Below are 14,785 nucleotides of genomic sequence, written 5' to 3' on the forward strand. Positions count from 1 at the left end.
TAAGCTAACAGAGACAACCTTAGCTCTTAGGCTATCTCCAGTGGCCTCACTATCTCACTCTACATTTCAAACTCCACTTTACATACAATGCTTTTAGATCGTCTCCAACAGTTTATTACCTATATGGTCATCCAAAACAATGTTTTGCATTGTAAACTATAAGTGGAGTTTAAATATGAGGATGTAGATAGGTAAGCTACTGGAGATGAATAAACTTACAGTGCAAAACAATGTTACATACACTCGTATACACGCTATTGCTTGAGATGGCCTAATGCATGCATGAGGAGGTAGAGAAAGCGCACCTTTAGGGCTTGTTCGGTTATTTTTAATCCATATGGATTGGAGTGAATTGATATGGATTGGAGGAGATTTTGATTTACTATGGATTAAAATCCTCTCAATCCATATGAATTGGGTTAGAAGTTCCAAAGCTGTTGGAGGTCTAGGCAGCGCATTGGCATCTCTCCAATGACAAGTTTTGAAAGCCATGAACAAGTTCCAAAGCTGTTGGAGGCCTTCGCGCGCGCTCCACAAATCATGCAAAAGCCAGAGCTTTACTCCCTTTTTCCATTTAAGGGGCTGCAGCAAACAGACCCGTGTTTGCAGAATTGTGCATTTGTACTTGTAACTCGGACGATGCAAGATGCACGGAATCGTACGGTGCATATTGTTTGCTACTCCTGCTAGAGTTCTGCCCTCCAGCGTCATCTTTGGTCTTCGCGTGTCCCCCACTGCAGCTGCAGGTTTGTGATACAGTAGTGCTGCAAGCCTGCAACGGCAAGCGGCATCACTGAGTCACTGCCACTTCTTGGCACCTGCCGACAATGAGTGCTGCAGTGTGGATGGCAAGCCTTGAGACACAAGTATTTTTTTTACTGTAATCTGGTGCACCTGCTAGCCTAGGCTCATATCTATATAGCTTATTTTCTGAGGTAAAATTTAAATTTTAAAATCTTAAACTCCCACATGCCATTTCCATGCCACAGCTAGCTGGCTACTAATAACCACCGTCCTCTCTGGCTCTACTCCTACGTGTAATCTCAGACAAATGCCTCCAGACGCCATTAAAAAATACAGCAGGTTAAACAAATAGGGACAGACCAGGCTTTTGGTATCTCTCCTGGACCTCATCCGTCCTGCGGTCCTGCCAAGCAAGTACAAAAACCAGCACCCATACTACCCGTGCTCTTCACGCAGTAAAGGGGAAAGGAAGGAAGAACTTAAAATGGACGCAGATCTCTTTCTTGAATCTTGAGAAAAACACACTGTACATGTCCAGCTACCAAAAAAAAAAACAACCGTCCAAAGTACAGAGTCCAGACTCCAGACAAATGCACAAGATATCTGTAGTCTAGACCAGTTGCCTACGTTTCAGATAGTGGAATAGGCTAACATTTTGACCTAAGTAACGCTAACTCGAAACGTGCATGAAAATCAACTAGGTTGAACCTTTCAATGTTTGACTGAAAATCATTGCGTCAGAGAAAAATGAAAACATACATATGTGATATAATAGCGACCATGCATGGAAGAGTTGTTTGCAATGCATAGGTACAGCGATTGTATAGGAGACAAGCAAATGGTTTATAATACAAAACATCATTCTACAGCAAGAGATGCAATCGGAATATAATATAACACAATACAAATGAAAATGAAAAAGGAAAAAGATTAAAACACAAAACATCGGATCTCACTGACCTTTAGTTTATTGAGCTAGCTGTTCCATGCATCCAATCTGTAGCTTCTCTTCTTGTCCTCGATTAATCATCGCTAAAACTTCTTAAAACGCCTCATGACTTCCGATCCAGTGCATCCTCCTCACGGCGTAAACGCATGCATTATACTATAGCGCCTAGATGAAAGGTCTCTCCTATGAACGATAATGCAGCATGCGTGCATGTACAAGTCTCAGGCTCAGCTCCATAGCCAGGGCCGTTCCTGTGGGGGTGCCGAAGGTGCGGTCGCACCAGGCCCCCAAGATCAGAGGGCCCCCTAGTCACTAGACGCTAGCACCTTTTTCTATTAAACCTATCTATTCTAGACACAAATACGCAATGAGTGATGCGCTATCAATCAGTCTCGTTTAGATTGTTAAACTAATGTCTCAATGGCTTATCGAATACTCCTTCATTTCAAAATAGTATTTGTTTTAGCTCTTGATTTTTATGTTTATATTCAACTAGATGATGATGAATCCACTAAAGAAGCAAAACAAATTTTATTTTGATATAGAGTATTATTTACTATACACATGATGGTTGCATCGTCAAAGAGAAGCTTTTTAAAATTGAAATGTTTTTGTGGACTATTTATGGTCAACAATAACTTAAGAGATGTTAAATGACTTGGCGATTCTATATATCGAAAAAAGTTGTTGTATGAAATTGATCTCAACGATATAAGTGATGACTTCGTATCAGATGAGAAGTAAGTGTTTTTGGCTATATTTTACATTTGTTATCTTATAAACATAAAAAAAGTGTATAATAATTTTTATACGTCAAATATTTAATATGTATGTATAATTATATATATTTGTGTGTGGATGGACCCTCCATATCGGATTTCGCACTGGGCCCCTGAAAAGTCAGGAACGGCCCTGTCCATAGCCTAGCTTCAACCCCCGGTTTCCGATGGCAAGAGCTTGTCGGCACACCATTTGAATCTCTGTGATGATGTGGATGCGAATCAGGCGGTATCTCAAGGCAGGCATGGATCAAAACGGTGGCCGGACTCCGCCGCCACCGCCTCCACTCCAGCCTCCGAAGTTGTCTCCCGGTAGCTGGTAGGCCCCTACATTCCCGGCGAGGTTGTAGAGCGACATGCCGCCACCGCCGGCGGCGTCGCCTCCGGTCACACCAGATGACTGGGACGCCGTCGGCTGCTGACCCGGGGGTCCAGCCGACTGCGCCACTTGATCTTGTGGCTCAGCGCCAGCGGCAGCCGCGGCTGCTGTCTCCTCTTCCTCCCCCTCCAGCGGGAGCCGCTCGTACACGGCGTTCGCGAACGACGCAGCCATCAGGACGACGGGCCCCGCGGCGACCAGGGGGCCCACCACGCTCCCGCCGATGACCTGGCCCTGCCCGCCGGAGAGGAACACCGTGAGGCCGCTGGCGCCCGGAGGAGCGGGCGGCGGCAGCACCGTTCCGGTGAGTGAGAGGATCTCGAACCGGCCCCTCAGCGTGGCCACCATGCTCCCGGGGGGCGACGCGCCGGGCTGCCTGAGCGCCACGTTGACGACGGCGCCCCCGCCGCTGAGCACGCACACGCCGCGGCCCCGGCGGCGCGCGTACTCTGCGACGCAGTCGACGACGTCGGCGCCGGCCGCGACCTCGAGCACGTGCGAGTGCAGCGCGTTGGGGCTGTCGCGCGTCACGATGATGGGCGGCTTGGGCTTGTTCTTGGAGCCCGGCGGGCGGCCGCGCGGCCGCCGCGTGGGCGTGCCTCCTGTCCCGCTGCCACTGCCGCCACCCTCGACCGGGACCATGGCCGACGAGGACGGCTGGTCGGCGCCGGCGCCGCTCCCGCCCGCCTCGGCCTCGCCGACGGGGCTCTTGTCTGGAGACATCCTGTGGTGCTCCATCTTGACGTGGGAGTTGGGCGACAGCGGCGAGGACTGCTGCTGCTGCGGCCGGAGCAGCTGGTGGAAGTAGCGCGAGCTGCCGCCTCCGCCCGGGTCCATTCCGGGCATGGCCGTGTCATCTGGCCGCTCCCACCACTTGCCGGCCGCCAGCTTCACGGTCTCGATCGGGCGCGCGCTGCTCGCGTGCAGCAGCTTCCCTTACCTCAGCACCACCAGCACGGCCGCTAGACCTCACCTGCCTGCAGGACCTGGACACGGCAGCAGGCACTCGACCCTTATAAAGCACAGGTAAATTTGCATGCCACGCAGTGCATCAGAAGCGCGAAACCGGGAAACAACGAAACGAGCAGCTAGCGAGCTTAACACGAAATGAGAGATCTTTTCCTTTCCGCTATTCGAAACCCTTTTGAGTTTTGACTCTTGAGTCTTGACAGGAATCTAGTGATGGAGGAATTGCAAGTTGCAACCGGTAAAGAGTAGTCTAGCTTGTTCTTTACCTCTGGCAGAAGCGAGCTAGCTTCTCGACTTCTCGACGAGACGCTGTGCTGCAGAAGCTTCGCTAGCTGTGCCTTTAGCAACCCCGTTGGCTGCCTCACTCCTAAAACGAGAAGCACCGAAGGACGAAGCCACAAGCGGGAGGGAAGGAGAGGCAGGCAAAGTAGAGGCTGTGTCTGTGCGTTTATAGGCGCAGGACGACCTAGCTAGGAGGAAGGAGGGGATCGAGAAGAAGGGTCTAGACGCGCGTGGGTGGCGGCGGGGAGCTGTTATAAGTCAGGCACGGGGAGGATCACAGAGCCACCGTACCGGCACCGTCGAGGGGGGCAGGAGACGGGAGAGCGTGCGGCGTGCGCGGCTTGGAAATAAAGGCAGGGCGCGAGCGAGACGGAGGGAGCGTGGAGGGGGACGGCGAGGGATGGGGGTGGGTCTGCTGATAAGGTCGCTGCCTTTCCCTTCTCTATCTACTAGTACAGGCTCCGGTCCGAGTCCAATGATCCAATCCAATCCATTCCCAGTCCCACCCACCAACTCCCCCGTTTTTACTCGGCGGGCGAGGGGGGGCAGGCGAAGGGGACTCCCAGGAAGGCCGGCCGGTGGGCGTACGAACGTGTAGGCCAGGGCGCCAGGCGGTGGCGGGCCATGAGCAAGGAAAACCCAGCAACACGCCGTGGACTAGTTTGTCGCGTTAGTTGAACGGGAATGCAGGGCAGGCGACTAGGAGGGTGTTTGAATGCCCTATAACTAATAGTTAGTTGGCTAAAAATTGTTAGTGGAATTATCTAGTTAATAAATAACTATCTAAATATTAACTAATTTATCAAAAATAGCTAATAGCTAAACTATTAGCTAGGATGTTTGACTGTTTCAACTAATTTTAGCCACTAACTATTAGTTCTAGTGCATTCAAACACCTCCTAGAATGGGTCGATCAGACGGCCGGCCGGCCGTGTAGGGCAGGCGCCGGGTGCCCACTGCCCAGCCGGTACTGGGGAGCCCGGGCAGGGCGGCAGGCAGAGGCAGGCGCGGGGCGATCGGCGCCGTCGATCCGCGCCGATGTACAGCTTGTGCGGCATAGGATGCTCGTCACGTCACGTCAGGTCGCGTTCAATGAGATGGCGGTTTGCTGTTGTGGTTCCTGGCGTCTTCCTAGATGCAACGAAGCCACCACCACGACGACGACGTTAAAACGACGAGTCCGCACATCCACCGTTTATAGGCCGAGTTTAGCAACCCTATTTTCTTAAAAAATTCTAATTTTTAAGAGAATTAAGTTTATTTTCTCTTAAAAGGAAAAATAGAGTTTTTAAACTAGCACTTAAGCGGATTTTAGTACGGAGCGGACAGTTGGGTCCTGCATTTACATGTTTTAAACAGAAATTAGGCTAGTCTAAAGTCATGTTTGATACATCTCTTAACTAAACTTTCGTTAGCTAACTTTTGCCAAGACCTCGCACATCCAAGATCCCTAATACCCTTGAATGTTCATCTCATCCTATATACTCTATATGTAAAGTGTACATCTTATTCATTTACATATTTTCTCCGCAACAAAAGTTGTGGGCATTTTTGGCGGTGGCGGCATGACAAACCATCGAAAAACAACATTTTTCTTCGGCAAAAGCCACCAAAAATAAGCATATGAACTCCTTTTAAACATATTATTTATATTTAATAGAAAGGAGAAAAACTATTAGGTCTCAAGCATGTACTATTTTAACATCATATGAAGCTATCATATGGTATTATTCTTTGACCCCCACCTCTTTTTTGCATTTAGCAAGTGAATGTACAGAGTTAACAGGCCTATTATCTCGCAAAATGCTAAGGCCTTGTTATTCCTATCCCATATGAATTAAGAACAATAAAGATTTTAACTTGTTTGAAATTAAAATCCATTCGATCTCATCCAGTCCACATGGATTGAGAGTAAAACGAACAAGTCGTAAGGTGGTATTTTCTCCTCTTCTCTTTGGCCTTGATGCAAACCAGGTCAAGGTTTGCCTTAGTCCCGATTTGGAAGTGAAGTACGTATTTGCCACCTAACTAGCTCTGCCACTAGTTTGCAAGGTGTTTGGAGCTGGCCACTTCTACGAAATTTAAACCCGGCTTCATAAACTTCTAGTCATATAGTACCAACTTCAACAAATCAGGTTTGTAAAAAAAAAAAATTAAAGTCATCCCTAATTTTACTAAGAACGCGAAGCAGCTAAAGAGGTACTTGTTGAATGAGTAATAATTTTAAATACATCAAGAAATTAGAGTAAAACTACCCACCTTTACCATCGGTTACCCACCTAGCAAACTTTTCTTGGCTTATCGGCTAGAGCAAGAAAAGAAACTCATTTATTTATTTATTTATTTTTATTTTTATTATATATTTTAAACTAAATGTGGTCTACAATAAAAACATTTTTTAAAAAAAAATCTATAACTTTAAAGTTGAGCTGCTCTATTTTGAAGGTTATAAAGCTAATCTCGTTCTTGTGAAGAGAGCCGGTGCCAAACAGGATCAAAGTTGAGCAAACGAGAAAGTAGGGGACCTGCAATTTGTGATCAACCTTTAATTCCTGGGTGTCCAGTGCATGGCTGACCTTTGGCATGCACCTTGCTCAGCTTAACAGGCTGACACTTAAGGTATTTTAAATTACGAGTCGTTATCATGTGAGTGCGTGACTAGGCCCTGATATACGGCCGCAACGCTGAATAATGATCGGATGGCGACAAATGAGGGTGAGGACACTTGCACGATCGAGTGCTGTGGGTTGTTGTGGCTCATCAGTCATCACAGACGGGGTCGGAGCAAGGAACTGAAGTACGTACGAATCAAAGCTCAGTCCATGATAGTGACTTTCTCCATCGCGTCGTTTACTAGCTTCTCCAATAATAATGGCTTCTATTACGCTTCCCTCTTTCTTCTGCCCTTACGATACAATACTGCAAAGTGGGCGCTGTACGTTCCTGCTGACTGATGCCTTTGGAACCAGGGATACGAGTGAGCTGAGCTGTATGGAAACTAAAGCTGATGCTGATTAGAAATTACGAAGTTGTTGCCAACTGCCAAGGCACCGCGGTAGCGATAGAGAAGTCGAAAATCTGGGGGCGCGCGGATATATCTGAATCTGTGTACAAACTACAAAAAGTGAGGAGATTCCACTTGTTTGCTTTCTTTCTGAATTCTGTCAAAGCGCCTGTGGTCGTCGTACCTGCAGGGCGTGTATTCCAGTGCAATTCGTTGCGCCGTACGTAAACCCCTCCGGATCCGAAATGGATTCGACCGTATCTTCTGCCGTTCCGGTTCTCGAAGCGCGCACGGTAGTACTACAGATGGCAGAAGTACAAATTCAATTTTGTACTACGAGAATCCCGTTGGAGCAGATTCACCTCCGATACTGTGCAGTATGTCACCTTTTTTAAAGATTATAACTGAACCGATTAGTAAATCTGTAGTACTAGATGATAAAATCGTCTGAAATACATGCTAAATTAACACAGGGGGGCGGCTAGGCGCTGGATAGGTGCGCGTTTATGTCCGGGACGGGGGGCCAGGAGTGTGCATCCATGATCGATCAAGCACCGTCACGTGCGGTCAAGTGGTTTGGTTTGGCGGTCAAAGGGCGGAGCGCGGGCCGCTACACCGCCGTACAGCTGTCAGACACGTGGTGGTGGCGCCGGGTTGCGTGGAGTAGCCGCCGCAGGTCTCTCCCGCCCCCGGCCCCGGCCCCGGCCGCGATTTGATCGCAAATCATTCGCGGGGTCTATCGATCGGCTCACTCGCGCGGCAATCAGGCCCATGCTTGCACTGCACATCGATGCATACACTCACGCTGCTGGCTGCTGCTGGTGTTGTATCATGTGTGATGAGATGTGAGATGCCATCTCTCTCTTTCACGATCGCGCTCGTCAGACGGCACCGCTCTTGAGGGGACTTGAACCTGACCACCTCACCCCTCTCCGGCTGAACCCTCTCCGCGCCCTCCCATTCCCTCCTGCAGCACCGAAAGCAGCAAAGCGCGCTAGCTGTGTAACGGGCGCCATACATGTATCGTCGTCGTCGATCGAGCTGCGGCTCCACTTGGGAGTTGGGGACACTTTCTCTCTCCGATCAATTGCACTACTGCACACCTCCCGGCCGCATGCATGCATGCATGTCGTCTTCGATCTCCTCCTCGGCTGTCCCATGCCATGCCGCCGTGTCTTCCAATCCCTATCGATCGCCCGCCGCATCCACGCATGCACTGCTGCGCCTCTCTGTTTTCTGCCGCAACAAGCAACTAACGCGCGCGTGCATCACATCATATCATAGCATCGTCGCCACCGCTACGGACGGAGCACCTTTGTCCTTTGATCGATGATCCTAGCTGTAGTACCTTCTGGTGGGGCCGGCCTGTTTGTATTTTAATAGTAGTTCTTTAAACACAACGATGAGGGTTAAAAGTGCGCTATACGTATCAAAATGTTACTTCTCTATTGTACATTATTCTCTCTGCTCTTTCCCCATATACTAGCCTTGCTGCCTAGGAGTATAGAGTAGTAGCAACTCTAAGGCCCTGTTTGGGAACAAAGTTTTTGAAAACTACAGTTTTTGAAATACTATACTATACTTTAGTTATGACAATACCGTAGTTTATAATACCGCAGTTTTGAAAACTGAGGTCCAGAGCTAAGTTTAGAATGCCTTAACACAACTATAGTATTTGCAATACTTCAGTTTTGAAAACAGAGACTTTACCCAGCTTGCCAAACACCATTATGTATATAATACTGCAGTATTTGAGAATAATGCAGTATTCTTCCAAAACTGCAGAAAAACTTTGTTCCCAAACACCCCCTAAGATGTTGCTGCTACTCTCTCTAAAATATACTCCCTCTGTCGTATGCAGGTACATTATTCGATCCATCTAAGATATACTCGCGGGTCTCTATAACTAATAGCTAATCGCTATATTTTTTAAGAATATATTTGGATCTCAGATAATAAGCTCAATTACTGTCTTAGGCTCTTAGCTAACAATGAGCCATTATATAGTTTCTTGTAGCTAATGCAGGTAATAGTTAGTTGGGTGGTTTTCTCGGCTAATAAGTTGAGTTAATGTATTATCAATTAGCTATTATCTATTTTTTTTATAGCTAACACAGATATGATATTGACGTACGCATATGCGCGTCAGTAATTTATTATCTCTGCGCGCGCGCACTGGCACTACACAGCACACAGCACAGCAGGAGCACGTACAGTACAGTGTCGGTACGTCTCGTCTGCTACACCGTCCGGCCAGGCGAGCCGCGCGGGGCCATCGACATCGATCGAGCGGCGGCAGCTGTGCAGCGCCTGCGCTCCCGCAAGGAGTTATTGTATGTAAACCGCACAACAAAGTCAAAACGCAAACAGCGACGTCTGGATTTTGTTAATACGTACGTGCTATCCCCAGGTCGTTGTCGTCGCCTTCGGCGCTTACTTTGTTCGACCTTTAGGTGCACGGGTGAGATCAGATGAGATCAAAAACTTTATATTATCCTCCTTGTCGCTAGCATCTAATTAATATCTCACAGCTCCTCGCAGTGATTGACGTTTTGTCAATGCAAAAGGCGTAGCTAGCTAGCTCCAGACAGCGCATGACCCCTCATGCGCGTGCCCTTAGCTTTGATCGATCTATAATCTACTGTGTTGCGCGTTGCAGTGGAAGAGAATTAAACTATGGAGGAGGTAAATATATTTATATGTGCAATCGTGCAGCTGTAGTTCAAATGGTGCATGCATGCATGTCCAGCAAATCGGGTGTGGCTGTACAGGGCACTACTAGAGCAAACAAGAGCTAGCTAGGGAGCAAAAGTTAATTTGGAAGTAGAGCAAAAGAGTATGCATTGGTGGCGGACAAAATAAAGCGTGTGAACGATCTTCACCCAATCACCCCAGTGGGGCTGGCCCTGCAGGCAGTAAAATATTGAGCATCAGTTGCCAGTTCCTGCAAAAAGCTTTTAAGATATTCGAGCCTGACGGTGTTGGTTTCCTAGCTCAACTAATATAAAACCCATTTGTTTATGTGTTGGAACCTATGTGATTATATTATCCAGGGGACTGCTAGTGCTCTATCAGTTGAGAGCTAGAGGACGAACCACCAGTTCCCATCGGCTACACCTGCTGTAAGCTCCTGATGTGACGCGCCTCTTGGCGTGTGGCGACAAATTATATTGTCTTCCATGCCATGTCCTAATTCTCTTTACTGTACTGTATAGCAGTAGGTACATGTTTGAAAGGGAAGATGGTTCTCATTTACTATAGAGTGAAGCCCTCATTGGCCGAACAGGTCCCAATATATGGGTACACCATTTGTAAATCAAGAGAGCCGTCAATAGACAGATATTATTCACTGAGTTGGAAAAAAAAGTTCTTTTAAAAATAGTGTAAGTACATTGATTGTTCCCCACCTCATTATGTCAGGTAGAACACAAACCAACTGTACAGGTGTGTACATATCGATTATAGCAGAGCGGGGGTGCTTGGTTTTTGTTTATGTATATATACTATACGTAAACAAGGAGAGAGCTGCTAGACGACCTGTCAGTGGGTGACAGGATTTTAGTTTAGCATATTATTATCAGCTTCCATAGTTAGTTGTAAGTCAACTGCTTGGATGGATAAATGCATGAGCATGACGTAACAAGAGTCGTTTAATTTGGAGCATTATTATATATAATATAATATAATTCCGTATACCTAGCTTCTTGGGGGCATCTATCTCCAAATTTCCAATTCGAAAGCGACGTGTGTTATTATTGGGTCAGTCATTAATTCAGCTATGCGTACTTGTAGCTCAAAAAAAAAATTAATTTAACAAGCTCTAGTTGAATAAGCAACAAACAGTAAACAATAGGAAAACCTGATTGTTGCTAGCTACTTGCATTAACACATACTCCTTCCGTTTCTTTTTATTAGTCGCTGGATAGTGCAAAATTGCACTATCCAGCGACTAATAAAAAGAAACGGAGGGAGTACTTCGGTGGAGTATGTAACAACAAGTCGCAAGCTATAAATCTAATAAACTTACCTGGCCTATATATATATATATATATATATATATATATATATATATATATATATATATATATATATATATATATATATATATATATATATATATATATATATATATATATATATATATATACGGCGCTGCTAAAATGCACCTGGGTGCATTCTCTATATTGAATGCACCCAGGCGTAAGTCCTGTTTCGCGCGCCTCCCCGCCCCCGCCGCCGCCGCGCGCATCCCTATCCCCGCGCCGCCGCCGTCTCCTCCTTCTTCCTCCGATCCTCTAAACCTAGATCCCACCGCCGCCGAGCGCCTCCCTGTCCCCGCGCCGCCGCGCGCCTCTCTGTCTGCGTGCCTCCCTGTCCCCCGCATTAGGTGGGATTGCAAGCCCGCATTATGTGTGATTGCAACTGTTGTATAATTTTACTCAAATATCTGTTAAAAATGTAAACAAAATGATTGCAACCGATGGTGTGTTGTAATTGCAACTGCTGGTGTAGTGTGGATGCAACTGCTGAGTTGCTCTTATGTGATTGCAAGTACTGAATAACTCTGAGAAATTTTGTTAAAAAATATGATTGCAACTGCTGGTCTGGTGTGATTGCAACTTCTATATAACTATGTCCAAAAATCTGTTAAACAAACAAGATTGCAACTACTGGTCTGGTGTAATTACAACTGTGGGTCTGTTGTGATTGCAACTTCTATATAACTATGTCCAAAAATATGTTAAACAAACAATAATTGCAACTGCTGTCTGGTGTAATTGCAACTTCTGATCTGGTGTGATTGCAACTTCTATATAACTATGTCCAAAAATCTGTTAAACAAACAATGATTGCAACTGCTGCCTGGTGTAATTGCAACTGCTGGTCTGGTGTGATTGCAACTCCTATATAACTATGTCCAAAAATCTGTTAAACAAAACAATGATTGCAACTGTGTCTGGTGTAATTGCAACTGCTGGTCTGGTGTGATTGCAACTTCTATATAACTATGTCCAAAAATCTGTTAAACAAAACAATGATTGCAACTGCTGTCTGGTATAATTGCAACTACAAGTCTGGTGTGATTGCAACTTATGTGAAGAGGTTGAGCCGTTCGCGGAGGAGCCGTTCACGGAGAAAGAGGGGCGGGGCGGGAAAATGAAAAGGTTCTGTCCGGAGCGTGCGGGAGGGACGAAACCGGCCTGGGTGGGACGGTTGGCTCGGACCTGGCACATAGGTTCGGCCTGGGTGCATTCTCTATATTGAATGCACCCAGGTGTAATATATAAATACAGTATATATATATATATATATATATATATATATATATATATATATATATATATATATATATATATATATATATATATATACACGGCGCTGCTAAAATGCACCTGGGTGCATTCTCTATATTGAATGCACCCAGGCGTAAGTCCTGTTTCGCGCGCCTCCCCGCCCCCGCCCCCGCCGCGCGCATCCCTATCCCCGCGCCGCCGCCGTCTCCTCCTTCTTCCTCTGATCCTCTAAACCTAGATCCCACCGCCGTCGAGCGCCTCCCTGTCCTCGCGCCGCCGCGCGCCTCTCTGTCTGCGTGCCTCCCTGTCCCCCGCAATACGTGGGATTGCAAGCCCGCATTATGTGTGATTGCAACTGTTGTATAATACTCTATGTGATTGCAAGTACTGAATAACTCTGAGAAATTTTGTTAAAAAATATGATTGCAACTGCTGGTCTGGTGTAATTGCAACTGCTGGTCTGGTGTGATTGCAACTTCTATATAACTATGTCAAAAAATCTGTTAAACAAACAAGATTGCAACTACTGATCTGGTGTAATTACAACTGTGGGTCTGTTGTGATTGCAACTTCTATATAACTATGTCCAAAAATATGTTAAACAAACAATAATTGCAACTGTTGTCTGGTGTAATTGCAACTTCTGATCTGGTGTGATTGCAACTTCTATATAACTATGTCCAAAAATCTGTTAAACAAACAATGATTGCAACTGATGCCTGGTGTAATTGCAACTGCTGGTCTGGTGTGATTGCAACTCCTATATAACTATGTCTAAAAATCTGTTAAACAAAACAATGATTGCAACTGTGTCTGGTGTAATTGCAACTGCTGGTCTGGTGTGATTGCAACTTCTATATAACTATGTCCAAAAATCTGTTAAACAAAACAATGATTGCAACTGCTGTCTGGTATAATTGCAACTGCAAGTCTGGTGTGATTGCAACTTATGTGAAGAGGTTGAGCCGTTCGCGGAGGAGCCGTTCACGGAGAAAGAGGGGCGGGGGCGGGAAAATGAAAATGTTCTGTCCGGAGCGTGCGGGAGGGACGAAACCGGCCTGGGTGGGACGGTTGGCTCGGACCTGGCACATAGGTTCGGCCTGGGTGCATTCTCTATATTGAATGCACCCAGGTGTAATATATAAATACAGTATATATATATATATATATATATATATATATATATATATATATATATATATATATATATATATATATACTCCTACGTACGACGTGTGTAGGCTAGCTAAGCGGTCTATACTGATGATTGTGTGTACGGCGCATTGATGTATCGAAGAAAATAGTGCATGTTGCAACTGCATGACAGGCGGAGTTATATATTCCGTACATTTGATCTTTCATTCACTGTAAAATGTAAACTACTCAAACGTACGTCACAGGAAATCATAACCACAAATCGTGTCCAATCGGGGAGGTAGGCATGCAGTACGATTACAGTGGGCGTGGGATTATCACAGATGCTGTCTGTCATGCGGTGAACAGCTCGAGCTAGCATGTGCCAAAGGTGACACACGGCACCTTTATAAGAAGTTGCTGTAGTGTCATGTATGCAGCAGCGCCGTACGTGTGCAGCTAATTTACTGGTGGTGATGTTCTTATTAGTTTAGGTTAATTTGCGTTGCGTCAATCGATCGATCTTGACTGCAGTTTCAAAAAGGTCGTTCGGTTTCTTTAATTTGTTGTGACGAATAAATGATTGATTTGGTGCTTTTATCAAGATTAATTACATGCATACAGTCTATGCATGACATATAATGACATGATCGTCCAACAGCGCTCATGTATATGTAATAATTTGCACGCACAGTTCGTTACACGTACACAGAGACGGGGTTGTGATAGATTCATCGGTAGTACATAAATCTGTATTATTCCAAGTTGATCACCATTACTTTCCGTAATCTGGGATGTTGCCCAGTTAGGTCATGCCAATATATATACTCCAATTGTGACCTCAATCTCAGAGAAGCTCCTTTAATTTACAGACTGTCTGTGCCTCGCCGTCGCTAAAGCAGAGCTAGCAGTACGTGACTATCGAACAATTAATGATAATCAAGTACGAAGACGTCAAGAAAGCTTTGTCATGATACCTCCGGCCGGTTAGCTAATCACTAGCTAGCCAGCCCAGAAAAAAAGTTGTCACTAGCTTGTGACGACGCAGAATAATAATAATCTTTGGAAAGGCAAAACTCATAGATGTTGGATTAATGTGGGCTTGGCCCAAATTAATATTCAATAATAGTCAATGCTAATGGCCCACTTTAATGCTATGGTGTATTAATTATTTAGTACCATATTGGAAGTTCAAAGGACAAATCAATCAACTTAAATAGGTGGACCATTGGTGCATCTATTGAGAAGTTG

At 45.8% G+C, this 14,785-nt stretch overlaps 1 protein-coding gene across 2 annotated transcripts; it reads right to left on the bottom strand.

Annotated features, from left to right (window-relative positions):
• Positions 1-2,340: 2,340 nt before the first annotated feature.
• LOC103627644 (AT-hook motif nuclear-localized protein 25) lies at positions 2,341-4,557 on the bottom strand. Of its 2 annotated transcripts, none has more exons than XM_008647941.3 (2): positions 4,087-4,557; positions 2,341-3,837 (listed from the first exon to the last, which is right to left on the bottom strand). In XM_008647941.3, the coding sequence occupies exon 2, from the start codon at positions 3,695-3,697 to the stop codon at positions 2,723-2,725; it is 975 nt and encodes a 324-aa protein (XP_008646163.1). In that variant the 5' UTR covers positions 3,698-3,837; positions 4,087-4,557; the 3' UTR covers positions 2,341-2,722. The 2 variants fall into 2 exon arrangements, with proteins under 2 accessions (XP_008646163.1, NP_001351857.1); NM_001364928.1 differs by having other exon boundaries at positions 2,500-3,863; positions 4,087-4,511.
• Between the last annotated feature and the right edge of the window lie 10,228 nt (positions 4,558-14,785).

This window comes from Zea mays, chromosome 5 (assembly GCF_902167145.1).
Source record: "Zea mays cultivar B73 chromosome 5, Zm-B73-REFERENCE-NAM-5.0, whole genome shotgun sequence".
Taxonomy (NCBI): domain Eukaryota; kingdom Viridiplantae; phylum Streptophyta; class Magnoliopsida; order Poales; family Poaceae; genus Zea; species Zea mays.

Excerpts from the sequence above, each read along its gene's own strand:
- LOC103627644 (XM_008647941.3), bottom strand. The coding sequence starts at position 3,697 with ATGCCCGGAATGGACCCGGGCGGAGGCGGCAGCTCGCGCTACTTCCAC.